The 17510-nt window shown below is 30.3% G+C and overlaps 1 protein-coding gene across 1 annotated transcript; it reads right to left on the reverse strand.

The window, feature by feature from the left end:
* Window positions 1-926: 926 nt before the first annotated feature.
* On the reverse strand, window positions 927-3507 carry LOC18029164 (abscisic acid 8'-hydroxylase 1). Its single transcript, XM_024150149.1, has 7 exons — window positions 3122-3507; window positions 2712-3030; window positions 2020-2406; window positions 1744-1909; window positions 1526-1632; window positions 1318-1436; window positions 927-1202 (listed from the first exon to the last, which is right to left on the reverse strand). The coding sequence occupies exons 1-7, from the start codon at window positions 3319-3321 to the stop codon at window positions 1097-1099; spliced, it is 1404 nt and encodes a 467-aa protein (XP_024005917.1). The 5' UTR covers window positions 3322-3507; the 3' UTR covers window positions 927-1096.
* Window positions 3508-17510: the final 14003 nt, after the last annotated feature.

Genomic DNA, 17510 nt, shown 5'->3' on the forward strand with positions numbered 1-17510 from the left:
AACTATGGACAGTCGTAAATCTATAGATTACGTAATATTTATTAAATATTTATTTAAAGCCTGAAAATCACATTTTTTTGAAAATATTTTAACAGAAAACATCTCAATTATCACATTTGTAGTTTTATCATTCTTATAAATAATCATTGGTTGACAACAAAAATCTAAGGAAAACTTTTTTGGATCGTTTAAGACAACTAGCCGTCTCGAATAGTGAATACCCATATTTTGACGAGTTCAAGTAATTAAGAGAAGAGAACCATATTTTTACGTGCATTTTGATATTCATGGATCGTTGCACCAAATTAAGAGAACAGAACCCTATTTGATGTTTTGTTTTTGGTCAACAGATACCCTATTTGATAAGTACGGCCCAAACCAATTTAATGAGAATGTATATAATTGATTTATATTTTTGTTTTACCTTTTCACCAACTATATGGAGATTTTGACCCAACTAGTCAGCAAGACTAAAAGGATGTTAAAATTCCAATACTTCGACGAACAAAGGGTAAATAATGTATAAGAAAATGAATGAACAATTTTCAGACATAGTTTGACTTAGGATTGGCATTCGGTTACTCGATTAGATCAGTATGAATTTTTATAAACAAAAAAAATCAACAAAATGTAGAATACTGATTGGGGATGTCTTGAGATAATCAATTGACTAGCATATAATATATAATATATAAAATAATACATTTTATACTTTAAAAACAAAGGAAGCCTCAATCCAGGACGAATCAGTTTAACATAGACATATGATATTTCTTGAGTAAAAAGCATTAGATATTTATATAAAATATTTAAAAATTACAATTACCAACTTTTCCCCATCTTAAACTAAACTTTTAACTCCAAAAATAAAATAAAAAACTAAAATAAAGTTTAAAAAATAATAGGAGGTTTTTTTGTACACTTGGTGCTTTCTCCTCTTTTCCCATTCGGAAACATTTATTTCCTACCAAAATCTTTGATTTTTTTATTTTCTCCATCTTTTCTAATTTTCTTTAACAAGAAAGAAAGAATTATTAGATTTTCTTCTCGAGTCCCTCTTCCCAATCATAGAAAGCTAAAGGGCAATCCTGTGATTCTACATATCGATCTCCGACTTCCGGGCCAGCACAATGGGCAGTCCGTTTTGGGGAAGCGCGAAGGGCCCATACTGAATCCCGTCGCTTGCTCCAACTATCGACCATCTGAAAATTACAAATATACCCCTTATCAAAAACAACATTTCTAGTTTGAAGATACGACTAACACAGAAAAATCAAACCCTTCGCTAAAGAGAAGGTAAATAAGTAACACACACACCTGTACTTGGTGGTGAGATGATGTATCATGATAGACATTTCAAGTTTGGCTAATTCATTTCCAGGGCATGAGTGGGTCCCATTGCCAAATGGCATGAACGTATTGGGTTTTGGAGCCACCTATATTAACAAAATAAAATATGTTAACATATGTCATTCTTCGAAATGAAACAACATCATTCAAGAAGATATTGTTAATAGATTATTACCTCGAATCTTGAAGGATCAAATTTTCCTGGATTTGAGAATATATCAGCACTATGATGAATGTTTCTGAAAAGTGGCAAAACTTTCCAACCTTTAGGTATCAAGTATCCTGTAAAAAGCGGAATGTTTTTAGAATAAACTCGATAAGTCTAGATTAATTTGGTTTTGACTAAAGATTATCTATTTATTGAGAAAAAATTGGTTTAGTTGTATGTAGCACCTTCGTATTCGACATCTTCAACAGCTTCTCTGAATGTGAAAGATAAGATTGAAGCGACTCTTAATGTTTCTTGAAGGACTCTTGAAGTTATTGGCATCTTCTTTGCATCACCCCAAGTTAGAGACTCTCCTTCTTCTTTGCCTTTCCTTATTGCCATTTGCTCTTCCTGTCAAATACCGCAAAAACCCATCAGAACACAACAAAATTACAAATCTGCCACTTGTTCTGTTTTCATTACCAAAAGACGACAAATACGTGTCCGTATTGTGTACTTACGGTAACGGCTTCTAGAACGTTGGGATTCTCAGCTAAGTACTTGAGGATCCACGTCATCACACTCGCCGTCGTGTCTCTAGCGGCGAAGATTACTCCGATTATGTTATCGGCGATCTGTTCGTCGCTTAGCTCTTCTTTGTCTCCCATGAATGATCCGAGAAGATCGTTGTGTGAGGAACTGTTCTCTCTTCTCTCTGATAAGATTCTAGCGAGGATCTGTGAGAGCTCCTTGCGAGCTTTCATGGCTTTGTGAAAGAGTGTTCCAGGGAGATTTATAGGCATCGAATTGTAGCCTTTCTCGAGAATGTAGTAGCATCGTTTCAGATCTTCTCTGTATAGAACCTCGTCTTTTCCGAAGATCGAGAGCAACGCGACGTTGAAGGTGTACTGATGAAAGATAACAAGAATAAACAGTTAAAATCAGAGGAGAGAGAGATAGGAGAGAAACAGTTATGCTCTGTTTTTTAGCCGTCAAAAACAGGGGAAGTATGTGTCTTGCTCTGTTTCTAGCAGAGAAATGGGAAGTGAAAGAGAGAAATGAATAAGCTTAAAAGAGAGATTGTTCCACGGAAAAAACAGAGGAGAGAGAGAAAAACAGGGGAATATCTTGCTCTGTTTTTTAGCCAAGAAAATCGGAAGAGAGAGAGAGAGAGAGAGAGAGAGAGAGAGAGAGAGAGAGAGCTAAAGCTTACTGTTTTCATTTCTTGGTAAGTGTTGATCATTGTTCCATCCCAGTTTCGTAGGGAATCTTGGGCAATTGTTTCGATATCGGGAACCATGTCTCTGATAGATTCCGGCATGAAAGCACGAAGAACAAGCTTCCTGAGTTTAGCGTGATAATCACCTTGGTGGAAGAAGATGGCTTGTTTCCCGAGCATCCTCTCTTTACTCGCCGGAAAAGTCGGTTTAAAGAGATGAGATTTCGTCACCAGCACGAATTTGGCCGCCTCAGGACTCGAGATCATCACACATGGACATCCCAATACATGGGTCTTAAATACCGATCCATACCTGTTGTTAAAAGACAAATTTTGTCAATTTTTCTCAAAAGTTTCGATTTTTCCCATTTTTTGCAGTTGCAACGATTTTCAAAAACACCGACCTTTTCTGTTTCGATGCGAAAAAGACATTTGGGTCTTGAGAATAGAGCTGGAAAGTCTCGCCGACGTAAGGCCAACCCATTGTTCCCGGCGGGAGTGGGAGTGTCGAGGATCCACGGCGGCGCTGAGAGATTAGACACCGGAGAAAGTAAAGGAAGAGACTTCCGGCCAAGAGAGTGAGAAACAAGGCAGAGAAATCCATTTTCTTAAAACTTAGTTTCAAGTTCTTTGTTCAAAGCAACCCACTTCGTGTTTTGACTTGTGGGAAGGGAGAAGTAGCTGAACAACGAAGAACTTGTGACCTGAATTAAGAATTTTTTTTTTGATTTTTTGATTTTTTGTTTGTTTGTGTAATGAAAGATGTATTGTTATGCAAATCAAGTGGGAGATGTGAAGGGGTTTTATAGGGTCTCATATGGTAGAGGAGAGAGAAAAAGATTAAGGAGAAGAGAGAGAGAGAGAGAGAGAGGAGGTTTCAAATATAGCTTCCTATACAGAGAAACTCTTATTAGAGAGACAGCTCATTGAGAGAGACGATGATAGCACGTGTCGAAGAGCATGCAAAAAGAGCGTGTGAGATTTTGACCAAACAAACAAAACTAATTAAAGAGAAGCAACTAATTAAAATAGACGCTTAGCCACTTAAAAGGATGAAATGGTTACTTAGTTTTTTGTAAAGCCTAATTTTTAATTAAAATTTTAAAAGAATGGTGCAATTTGGCCCTTAAGTACAGACAGAGGTATGGTAAGGAAAAGGTTTAATTTTTTAGTTACATTTCTGATGACCTTTTTTAATTGAAGGATACCCTTAATTTAAAGGCTTATTTGGTCAAGATGTGACCTCTTGTGTTTCATAATTTAATTTCAAAATATTAAGGAATTAAGCATCTTATAACATCAACTTATTCTTTGGATAATTTCAAACAAACACATTTTGACACGTTTTTTCAGTTATTTTGTAATTTTTGGTAACATTTTTTGCTTTGATTTTCTTACTATATGGATATAATATTAGTGATATTTTATTATATAAAATAAAATGATTCAAAGTTACTAATTCACCTGATTGTGACACATATTAAGTCAATTCATCTAATTTTGATACATATCTAATGTTTTCTAATCAGATTTTAACACATATACAATTCTAATTATATGTTAACACATGTTATTAATTAAATAGGATGTTTTCAAGTTGTAACTCATCAGAATGTAACACATATCAAGTCAATTGATTGGATTTTGACATATAATTAATGTTTTTGAATTAGATTTTAACATGTGTAAAATTCTAATTATATGTTAACACATGTTATTAACAATCAAAATAATATTTTTTTACCTATTTCGAATCCAAAACGGTACAAATATAAAAAATAATAATACATATAGTTAGATTAAGAAAATCTTATTATATAAATAGAATATTTCAAAATTTATGTTGTATAGTATATTTTTATTGGTGATCTTTTTTTAGATTTTTTTTTAATAAGTTATAAAATATTAAATTAAAATTCTGCATATATATGCAAATACTTATCTAGTTATATATATATATATAGTCTTTCTATGTAAAATTATTGATGTAATTACGAAAAATTGAAGTACCTCTCTATTATTTAAATAGATATATAAAATTTTGCACACAAAGTAAAAAATGATTAAGTTTGAGTTTTTTCAGATTAGAATATTTTTTTGATCATATATATAAAAACAATTTAGTAAAAAAAAGAAAAATTTTAATATACAAATGGTTACAAATAACACAAAACTAATCCCATTTGTATTAAAGGTTGAAAACATCATATAACACAAAAACAATTTGTTTTCTCAAAATATCACTTAATATCATACGGATTTAAAAAAATTATATGCATATTCGATATTAGTAATACACAACTAGATAAAAAGAAAATTTCCACTTCGATATTCGTAATTCTTTTATAGTAATTCTATGAATTTTTGTAGAAAATAGTATAAGCATAGATTAACTTGACATTTTGATCAAAAGGTTCTCATTTGAGATTCGAGTTTTTTCAGTTATACTTGAAAACACAAACTAAAATTTAAAAATTAAAAGATATCAAATAAAACAGATTTGTTTTATATAATATCACTTTAAAAATGGAATAACACTTTGTAATGTATAATAACACTTGTCGAGTAAAAAACTCTTATTGGTAATAAAAAAAAAATTGTCTTTGTTAGATTGTTGGACGTAGATGACATGAAGTGGCATGTTTGATGGATGAGTTTCACCGAATTTTTCAACATTAGAGCTGGTACTTGTAGTCGAGCATTTATTACATATGTACATATACACGCACATGTAAATGTAAGGTTCTATTTGTGATAAGTGAAACTAAAGAGATGTAAAGGTTTCGTGTAGTCGATGAACGTACATTAGGTATTTAGGTTTCTGTGAACGATCGGTTTTACATATGTACGTTACTATACGTATATGAATCGATTTGGTGTCTGTTATTGTTACATGAGTGGCTCTATCGTTCATGTATGTATAGCTTTTGTACACTCACTTACATATGTTGTTGTACATGCAAGTTTCTTAGTTTATTGTCTTATACATACATATATTCGTGTACACTAAAACAAATGAAAAGCGGACAACATCTATATGCTCTAGCTAAAACGTTTAATTAACATCATTGCACATCCATGCATATATATAACAAAGTATAGTAAGTCACAAGCCTAGAGACATAGAACCAAACCATAAGACATACGTCCGAAAGAAATGAAATCGTTATCTCCCTCAAATTGAATGTCCATTGATTCGGTTACGTCCATTGATTCGATTTTTGTCCCACTTAACAACAAATCGTTAAGATATAATTACATGCAATGTCGGGTTTGCAACTACACTTTTAGTTTCAACTTGTTAATATCATCTTTTGTTTAAGTTGTTAAACTAGATTAAAAGAAAAAATGCATACAAGACAAGACATATATATCGATAGATTAGGATTATGATAAGTTGCAACATTGTCAACGACAATTAATTCAATCATATGACTATATGACGATTACATTTTAAAAAAAAAAAAATCCAACAACACATGTTAGCCGGATTTCAATCTACATGGTGTTACACTAACCAAAGTAACCCAAATCACACTAAAAATTACATGCTGGTTTTCTTCTACGTTAACGTACATCGATACTGTTAATAGTTAACTAAATATCTTCTTGCAATTAATTAATATTATTTAATCAATAAACTTGTGGAAATTAAACCTAGGCAAATTAGATAAAAACAAGAACTTGACTTACTATTAATATAAATATGTATGACTTAGCTTAGATTATTCATACATTTTGTGTTGTCAAACATTTTCGTAGTTTCTCGAAAATGCTTTACCCTCAATTGACTTATATGGTTCCATGAAAATTAAAATATAAAGACTTATATATATATATATATTAATTTGTTTACCTCCTTCATATAATATCATCAAGATCTAAGAAAAGTCTTACCAAGACATGATTCTTTTTTATTTGAGAAATTCATATATACATCCTAGATTTCAAAACCTAGAAAAAAAATTGTTAGACATCTTTATAGGTCGTTTCGCGTTGGTATTGTGAATCTTCGTTTATTTACTTTCAGCATCATAGGTAATCTGATTTTTTTTTAAGATTATTTTTAATAAATTATATAATATAAATTATAAACAGGCTTATCTATATCTGTAAGTGCATGCATGCAAGATTTTTTAGAGTAGCTACAAACAAAAAAGGGAAGTTTGTAGAGGTTAAATTTAAAATTTCATCCATACAATTGTATAATGGATTCATTCTGCTAATAAAAAACAAATAGATATCGCAAAACAATTGTTGAATTTTGGGCTGTTAAGGTTCAAAAAAAAAAAAAAAAAAATTGGGAGTGTCTAAACCTTTTTCTCCCGGAATTCAAAATTTTCGGCGACTTTCCTATTGTCAAAAGATTTTATTTGAGTGACACTTGGCTTGCCATGGTTCATGCCTCCTTAATCTCTAATCTATAAAACAATGTGCCAACTTTTAATCTGTAAGCATCCACACCACAGCATATATATATGTAATAAGATAATTTTCGGCTTTTTATAAATAAAAAAATTGTAATATTCAACATGACAAATCTACTAGTTATACGGGTTGTTTAGATTTTAGAATAATATGAACCATCGAACGAAGGTTGGACTTTCTTTTTAGAAAATGGATTATAAGATCCGGAGGTCATGATAATAACATATGTACTAACAAAACTATAAATACAAATAAAACAAATATCGGCCGGGTAGCTCAATGAGTTTTTTTTTTTTTTTTTTTGTAGCTCAATGAGTTAAATAAATAGTTCCAGTCAACTAGTCAAGTTGGATCTGAATATATATATATATATATATATATATATATATATATATATTGAAACATGATATAAAGTATTGTTCAAAAAAATATAAAGTATTGTTACAAAAAAAAAGTATTGTTAATATTTTGGCAACACGAAGCATACATGGATAACTACGCGGTCGCTGCTAATTCTATGTACTAGTGGTAGGACCTATTCAAATGTTCACCATCATACTAACTTCCTCACTATGTATATAAAGTTTGTGTGCAGTTAGCAGTTTATATGAAGATTATCTAGTTTTTTCAAAATATTATCTAAGAATGTGTAATCCCATAAGTAGGCTGTTTTAACTAGTTAACTTGACATGTTTCAAGCTTTAAGGATTTCTTAGTCGTGTTCATTAAAGTAATTTACTTTCATCTATATATTCAAGTGATAATTGTGATGATGATCATCATTCATCAACATGCTATAGTAGTGGTGATCGGTTTTTGATACATTTTCTTATTACCGTAAAATATACATAGTGAGTACAAACTTCAAAGCTTAATTAGTTCGAAATTTGGCATGTAATCATCATGTTAAAAACCATCCAAGGATATAAATTAATTAAGATTGAAATATGACAATCTACAAGGATTGGAGTTTAACGGATACATTTAAATTCAATAAATGGCCGTGCAACAATAACCACGTGTGTATGTAATACAAATATTAGCAATCTACGTAACTTTATAATATACGAAGATAGTTAGAAAGAAGAAGAAAAAAACGAAATATCCAAAAGGTAGATCGTTCTTCGACCGACCATATTTTTCATAACACGCAGACCTCCCTTTATTTGCGTGCCTGACAGAAGCATACTTTATATAGAGATACGTTGGCAATTTCCCAATTGGGAAATCTGAATATATCTTTCCATATTATATTGAATAAACAATTATATCTCCTTTTTTTCTGGAATAATATAAACATTTTGGGAGGTGAATAGGATGGCGACAAATGTGATATGGGCACCATAACGAACATTGTGTTTATAATTAAATAGATATACCCAAAAGAAAATATCACAACAGATACGAGTTATGTCCCGATAAGGCGAAATATGGAATGTATATAATTTTGGAAACCCTTTTAATTCAGTTCTACCTTTTTCGCATTAATTTTCATAGTGACAGCACACCGTAAAGGTCAGTTCGCTATATTGTCTATATGTGGCCAGAATTGTACATTTATGTACGTACGCGGACACGACATCCTTTTTAAATATAACTAATTTATAATCTGTTTCGGAAAATTTTGTTGGTTTTCTTTATTATTCCACGTACCGAGCGACGAAACGGAAGATAAGTATTTATTTTTTTGGTTGAGAAGATAGATTATTGAAGAACAAAGGTGGCTCGCGTGCTTTATATATATGATATATAATTATATATATATATATATTTGTTTTTTATGTAGCAATTAGTTTTCGAATGCAGCATTAACAGGATAAGTATTACCAAAAACGATTAAATGAGATTAAACAAGAAGACTATCTTTGTAATTTCTTTATTTGTTAATGTAGCGAAATTACTATTGTTCTTAACCTGTTAATGTTTTTTCTCAAGTTTTTGAGTGGAACGGTGCACCAAACTTTGTTTGTTCTCCAAAGAAACCTGGAGGTATGGGGCTGAAAATGCATAATGATTCAAACCAAGTTTTTGGTTCGAAATTAATATGGTTTTTACTTGCTCCAAACGGGTCTTTATGCATTACTTGGATTAAAAAGTTGACCATAACTAGCTAGAATATTATTTTGGCTACTGATTTTCAGCATACGTGAAGTTGGATTTGGTGTCGTTTGATGAAGCTACGGCCTCTTACTCGTCTTTAGGTCTAAAATTTTTTTTATAAAAATGTCTAAAAAATCAGTTAACTATGCAAATATCTATAATATATGCATTATCCAAAAGTATCACTTTAAGTACTCAACCATCTGTCAAGTGAAGCTGCCTCCACTTTAGTAATATGTTTACATCAACATTATATATTATAAGTACGCATATATATTGTACGTTGTGCGTATATATAAAGGATAAACTACAAAACTTCCATAAGTGGAACATCAATTAAATAAGGATCGAGCCTAACCACTAAGTCCAACAATGGCCAAGAGAAGAACTTTACGAATCGTGTAAGGATATTTACATGTGGCCAACCTCTCACACGTGTCCACACCTCTCTCTCTCTCTCTCTCTACATGAGTTTAGGGTTCCGGTATCCCAAACTGATTCATTTATGTATATACTTCTTTTTTGCTAAATTATTTATGTATATACCTTTTTGTTCATATGTATACATTAATGAAAACGTTTGATTCTCCATCTGTATTTTTCTCTTCGTATACATTGACGTGTACGGTACTGTGTCTATAAAGAAAAAGAATTTGCCTGTGAGTTGTTCTATTGTTTTTTTGGGGTCATATAAAAACGTCATCATACCCTATTAATTAATTTAATATATTTTAATTTGTAATTAATCGTTAATATTGCTAATCAGGTTCAAAGTGTAAAAGCTATAAAAACAAAAAGTGTAAAAGCGTAGCTAAAATCTAAACCCTCGGTAATCCAGTAGTTTTCTATTTTCGTAAATTATTATCTGATAAATTTTTAATTCTAAACTAAAGCTTTTCTCTCCAAGAAATTCCAATTTTTTCGGTCCGTTGTCACCTTCGTTCAGTAACTTTTTTTTTGAAGGATACTAAAACCATTAGATTATCTACAGTTGGTAATAAATATATATTAATCATTCTTAGTTTTATAGTATCTTAATCGCCGTTTTAAAAAAAAAATCTTAGTTCTTCTTATATATGAGACTAGCTTAGTATGAATGGATATATCTAGAGAAAGATTATATTTTTTGTGTTAGAAAAAAGAAATTACATATATATATATATATATATTTTTTAACTTTGTGATCATTCCGTATGTTAAGATTAAAACATTCGTGTATTACTCATGTTTTTACTAGTTCAAGTCTATGTTCTCATAGTAGATTCTTATCAATTCAGTAATGAATTTATCGTTTCTATGGTGACCAATCATGAAAACGGTAAATCAAAACGATAGGATAAAAATGATACAAAGAATAATAAAGCATGTTAACTTCAAACTGGTGCAAACTTCTTCTTTAAATTATTTTTTACGTCATGTTCCGTATTCTTATCGGTTTCGTTACTACTTATTTTCACTATCGTTTTCCACTCCTGTCGAAAAAAAGAAGAAAAAAGTTTACTACTCCTTTTTACTGCTAAATCTTGTGATGAGTGATGACGATAAAATATCTATATAAATAATAAGATATGATCTGATTTGACCACCTGCTCGTATATCGACTGCAGATTCACAAAGATTTAGATCAATAATTCTTTTTTAACCGATCTAGTTATCTTGGGAATAATGGCATTATCAAGGAATCTCAACTTTTGTGGTTGCAGCTCTTATAAAAAACTGTTATAGTAATATTTTTTAATCAATATAACCATTTAGGAGGACTCGTGTCTGGATATAATGTGCTAGCTGCAAAGAGAAAAGTAAAGAGCATCTATCGTATCATCTCACAAAAGCGACAAGCAAAAGCGAGACCGAGTCTATTCATTACTCACAGTCAGTGGCGGAGGGGCAAAAATCTATGTTGTCCAAATAATTTAGTTATGGAGGCAAAAAAATATTATGAATGGGGGCATCTATTTAATACTTTAATAATTTGTATTAATTAAACAAATTTGACTGAGGGCAGCTGCCCCTCTCTTAGACCAAGTAGCTCCGCCACTGCTCACAGTCTCACACTTCCCATTTGATCGTTACATGATAAATAATTAAATATAGTTATTTTTGGATATATAAGAGGTCGATCGTTCATTTAGAAAAGTATATTCGAGTAATTCAAAAGATCATATATGATTAAGTAGCAGCTAGAACAGATAAAACTAAAAATTGAATCGGATTTTAATGTATGGAGTTCGATCAAATACCACCTTAATTAACAAAAAAAATTATCCATATATATAGTTTATAAAATATTTGTATTTAATTACACTGGAAGAAGAAAAAAACATATATTATAAGGTCCGCTGTTCTATCGAACCAAGTTTGCTATGTAATTGCATTAGAAGAAGAAAAAAAATATTATAAGGTCTGGTGTACTCTGCTAGACTAACCATGTGCAAAATTCGAGAAACATGATCTAGTACTGTTGTTTCTTCTTGTTCGTGTTTATCGATTGATAATCTTGGGCACTCTATGAAAAATTCATATTCCCCTCGATATAACTAGCCTGGTGCTTTCTCTGTCATCTTTGTGATCTTATGAGTTATGATACATTGGAAAGCTATAATTTTTGGTAAGGAACATAAATAAAGTTTTTGCGAATCGTTAATACTGAACCGGCCGGCCATATATATGATAAAAATAAGACTTGCGTGCCGATAATTCATTTTGAATATTCAAAACTCTCGTCAAATTCGCCAATTTCTGATTTTAAATTGTCAAAAAATTCATTAATTTTATTATATATGTCGGAAATCCGTCGGAAATATTATTAAAGTTTTGATGACCTTCCGACAGAGTTTTCAGAATCGACAATTTAAAGCATTCGTCGAAAATCTGTAAAATTTCTGATGAATTTTTGACGGAAATAATGAAAAAACTTATTTTTTTATTATTTTTATTACTTCCGTCGGAAAAATAATCAAATTTCCGACTATTTTTATTTTAAGTATCGGTCGGAAATCCGTCGGAAATTCCGACCGATTTCCGACGACGACATTTGACCGTTGGTTATTTTGAGTTTTTGGTCGGAGTCTGTCAGAAATTTTCAACGACAAAAAATTCGTCGGAAATTCCGTCAGGAATTGATGATGTTTTCTTGTAGTAGAACTAGTATGCGTATACATGATTACCTAATTAGGAGTTTCCAATGCCGTATAAATGTGTCTATTACCAATTAAGTGTTATATTAATCAATTCTTGATGTCAGATTGACGAAGTTACTGGACTAGTATTATAGGACAGAGAAAATATATATCAATCAGATTTCATTTGATTCGATCCGTTTTGATACAAAATAAAGCAATTACTTAAAATAAAAATCCATACGTACGAAACAAGTCATTATACTCATAATTTTAAAGCAGGATATATACGATCTGCTCAGGTATTATAAACCACAAAGAAACATGGATTAAGTCTAATACATTATGATTTTCACAAAAAGTATGAATATATTTGAAGTCATAAAATTTTAGAACCAACTAAACTTTTATTTTTTAATAAATAACTGCGCTAGGCAGCCGATTTTCAGAACATGGATAGTAATTATATTCCTATGTAAGTATAATAAATTCTAATTATTATATTAATTATTTATATATTAAGATTTAAAATATTAAGAGGAAGTTTTCAACAAGTTCACTTATACAGTATACATTCATGCATATGAAAATGCAAATTCTACAAAACAAACGTATAAGCACATGTCGACTTATGCTTACATGTTTGTATTTGTGTAAATGTGATATACGACAAAGGTACTCTTTTCTTCTAGTGTAAATATGAATGTCGACGAAGATCATTAGGTCTAGAGAGAATTTAATGTTACAAACAAATAATTGGTATTGATATGGCATATCGACCGTCGTACCAGTATAATAATTGAGAGGACATTATATTCGAGCCTCCCTATTAATTTGGAATATCTCCGCGTAGAGTTCAATAATTTCAAAAGAAGTTATCGCTTTTAACGCTATATGCTTTTCATTACATGAATTGGCTTAGTCCACAGCCTCTTGTTCAAATTATGGGCCCGATAAGTCGTACTCACAGAGATACAAAATCAATATTCGTATCCAAATATATAGAATCGTATCTCATACTTTGGATATGAAGTACATATTATCTTTTCGAGATATAAATATTTAAAATAAAATAGTGAATGATATGAATGAAAGCAGAAGAAACAAAAATTGAATGAAATTTTCGTCTATTGTTTGCCACGAAGAAACGTGGCCGCGGTACACCAATTAGTCAATTTCAAGTCTTTGGAAAATTCTACGCTGAATCGTAATCTTTGACCACATTTCACTTTCTTTAATAAAACATTAAAGTTCATTTAAATCAAATGCCAAATAAAAAAGTTTAAGTCTAATTTTGTAAAAGTTGATGGGAATTAGAGAAACCCTACCAAAATACTCTCTTTCATGCATTAATTCCTGTAAACATTTAGAAGAACTGTTGATTGGTATTTGTTTCTTTATGTGCCCCCACACGGTATCATGTCTCAGTAATTAAAAAACCAAAAAAATGGACGTGACAATGATGAGCTAGATTGTCTGAACCAAGCTTGCAACTTGTATTATTATGTATAACATAATAATCTTGTTGACATTCTATAAAGACAATAAAAATACAATCTTTACAACTTTTCGTTTTAATTGCTTGATAGGACACGTCATAGATGAGCATTATCTGCATGCTATGTTTGTGGAAAACCTTATTTTCGGGTGTTTTTGGATTACAACAACTTAACAATTTACATCTACTAATATGAAAAAAATTCATGTATTCATGACCTCCTTAAAAACAAAAATTAAACATCATTTATATCCCACAGCAAAGGCATGCAATGCAAAGTTCGTGACATCATTTTTCATTATGGTAATCAAGAAAAATGATCACAAAATTTCCACAAATTCAAAATTTTCTGAAAAGTTGAACGAAAAAAGAATGTCACATGTAAATAGGACGAATTTAGGTATGAACTCTGATTGTGTCCGGATCCTTAGACAGTGCTGCAAATTAAACGGTGCTCGGGAGGAGTGGCTAATGGTGGGAGGCTAGTGTGGCTCGGAGCAAAACAAGATTCGTCGTCATTGGGTTTTGTGCCTGGAAGCAGCAAGGGCAAACTAGTTTTATTGAACTTCTGTACGAATATTTGTTTTAGTTAAAATTAAAACAAATTTTTTTGTCGAGTAAAATCTACTAAATTTTATATTACTAATAATATCTAGATTTACTGAATATTTATACTACTTTTAAAAAAGAGAGAAAAAGAAACTAGAAGTGCGACTATTTATTGGTTTAGGTTTATGAACATTTTCACTTGCAACTTTTTTCTTGTAGTAAGAAATGTGGATCGGCGTATGCCGTTTGGAGGCATTTGAGATGATCATATACATAATATAGAGATTTTTAACATAAATACCGTATAATAGCTTCGCCACGTTCATATTCTTACATATTTATATTCAATCCGGAATATTTATCATAAAATCATAATATAGTCAGAGAACCAAAATTGATGAGTGGAAGATCTTGTTAGAGAAAACAGGATATTATTATCACCCAAATATTTGTAATATTGTAATATGATCATTTTCAACACAAAGAAAAAATGTAATATGATAAGATAACATCTTTTCTCAGTCTCCCAACCAATTTCAGCCGTTAAACTTATAAAATAAAGAAAGCCTCATACTTAAAGAGGAAAAAATCATTTTTGGTTACTTGAAAGACAAATGTAATACTTTTTCTGTTTCAAAATATTTGATTTTCTGATTTTTATTCTTGTTTTACAAAGATTGATTTTCTAGGATTTATATTAACTTTTTATTGATTAATGTTAATAAATAATTAAGTTTAGGAGTTATTAATTAAAATATTTGAATTTGATGAATTATGATTGGTTCATAGCTATGATAAAATGTTTGGTGAAAGATAATAATATATTATGACTAAATAGTAATTGTTTATTAATCTGTATGAAAAAGTCAAAAAAGTCAAATATTATAATAAAACAGATGGAGTATGCTTAGGTCGCGATCACATTCATGCGTTCAGCAATAACTAGATTGAATCACATTTTGTATAAATCTACTTTTATACAATATATTAACCAAGAATTATATGTAAGACGTTGAGGAAAGGACAATATAGAAGATGATGTTTTGTAATTTCTAATGATTTTATCTGCCTTAACCGCAGCTACGGTTATCTGTTGATTGGTTAAAATTTTGATCTTGATATGTAAATTTGCACTCTTGTGATTCAAATGTATAAATAGAGTGCATATACTCTCAAGTCAGTAACTTGTACTATAAAAAAAATAGAATGATAAATATCATCCATTTATAATACACCTACCTACATAAATTATTTTAAAGCTATTTCTTTTAATTGTTTAACAGCTTTATATCACCATTCTTGATTTTTTTTTGGAATAGGGTTATATTGTTCCTAATAATGGCAACATTTTAATCGCATTATCATATAAAAGAGTCGCGTTTTTTAAATTCAAAAAAGTGATATAGAATCAAAATGTTGGGTGGACAAAACCGATCTTTACTTTCGACTTATTAGGGCTACAAATGTCGATAGTGGCTAATGAATATGTACATATCAGGTTCAATGTTATGACTGATTCACAAATACACGTGTTACACTATTATTTGGAAAATGAAAATATTCAAACATTTTTAATAATGCTTGTATTCATTCCCTCTTTTGAGTTTTGAATCTTTTGATTATGTACCAAGGAACTACATTAAAAATATTGATTTTCTGACATACGTGTCCTAAATGATGTTCTTTACTTGGTTTACGTACATGGAGGTTGTTTATGGAGAAGTACGGATTTGGTTTCTCAATCAACTATATCGTCCTCGTAAACGAATGAAAAACAAAAAAAAAATCCTATTAAGAAACATACTTTCCCGGTTTAGACTAAATTTTTGTTTCATTTTTTTTTGTGATTTTTCTGAATTTTGACAAATAAATGTCTTAATTCTCATGGAAAAATGTGAATTTTCCATTTGAAAAAAATAAATTTCCGTTTTAAATGTTTTTCGTATATATATATAACCATAAGTTTTGCTTAGTTACAACTTACAGACTTATAGTCTTTCTGTAAAATGTGAAAAAAACATCATTTATGTAAGTAAGGACTATAATAATTTTGCTGTCTAGAAACAGTTATTGCCATGTTGTTCAAACTTTGAGGAACCCCACAAACATTAACGTATCTTTATATCCGCCTGAGAAGTCAACTCTAAGTTTGTTTACCGACTATTAATTCTCCTTGACATCCAAAATAAATACTCCCATAAAGGTCGTTTTTTCTATAGTAATAATGGTCGACATAAATAATTGAATAAATGCCAAAAAAAAAACAATATTACGCCCATAACACACAGACAAAAAAAAAAGATTAGTAATTACGTTTTATATACAAGAAACGTAACGATGTAGGAAAATAAATCAATACAGATAGAACAATGGGCTTCACTAAAGCGGTATCTATTGAAACCATGGATAGTATTCTCTTCACTCGTAAGATGCTAGTTGTCACACCAATTTCTTTATTTATTTGAATAATGCTATATATGTTCCTTTTTAAATTTAGGAATATATATACTTTTGCATGTCGATATTTTTATGCTCATTTCCTGAATGTTTTTTTCAATGTATGGTTGTCATTGTCGATTTTGTATTTAATAAAGTTTGCATTGGGGCGCATACATATTAGATAAGACAAAATAATGAAAAATATTAAATTTAATTCTAAATTAATATTTCACTCGTTTCATAAAATTGTTGAATTTACCCCGAACAAGAGAATTTATAATAAACAAAAATTTAAGGCTTTATATAATCATACTCCATCTGTTTTACAAAGAGTGTCGTTCTGACATTTTTTTTTGTTTTAAAAAGAATGTCGTTTTAGAATTCCAATGTAAATTTTGATATAAAATATCATTTTTAACCTCAAAAATAAATTCAGAAAACTAGTTATAAATATAATTCCAAAGTTATTTCCTGCAAATTAATAAGGGTATAAAAGACCTTTTATCTTATTTCTGAATTTGTGTGAAGAATGTCAGAACGACACTCTTTGTGAAACGGAGGGAGTATATGAGAACCTTTGAAAGTTGAAACAATCAATGTTTTATAGTTTGGTGTGTTTAACTTCTGACCAAAGTGTATTATAAGACATATATTAAGTTA

This window comes from Eutrema salsugineum, unplaced genomic scaffold (assembly GCF_000478725.1).
Source record: "Eutrema salsugineum unplaced genomic scaffold, Eutsalg1_0 scaffold_1, whole genome shotgun sequence".
Taxonomy (NCBI): domain Eukaryota; kingdom Viridiplantae; phylum Streptophyta; class Magnoliopsida; order Brassicales; family Brassicaceae; genus Eutrema; species Eutrema salsugineum.

Excerpts from the sequence above, each read along its gene's own strand:
- LOC18029164 (XM_024150149.1), bottom strand. The coding sequence starts at position 3,321 with ATGGATTTCTCTGCCTTGTTTCTCACTCTCTTGGCCGGAAGTCTCTTC. Across the intron at positions 2,407-2,711 it reads CTTACCAAGAAATGAAAACA|TACACCTTCAACGTCGCGTT; the intron begins GTAAGCTTTAGC and ends ATCTTTCATCAG. Across the intron at positions 1,633-1,743 it reads TGAAGATGTCGAATACGAAG|GATACTTGATACCTAAAGGT; the intron begins GTGCTACATACA and ends CGCTTTTTACAG.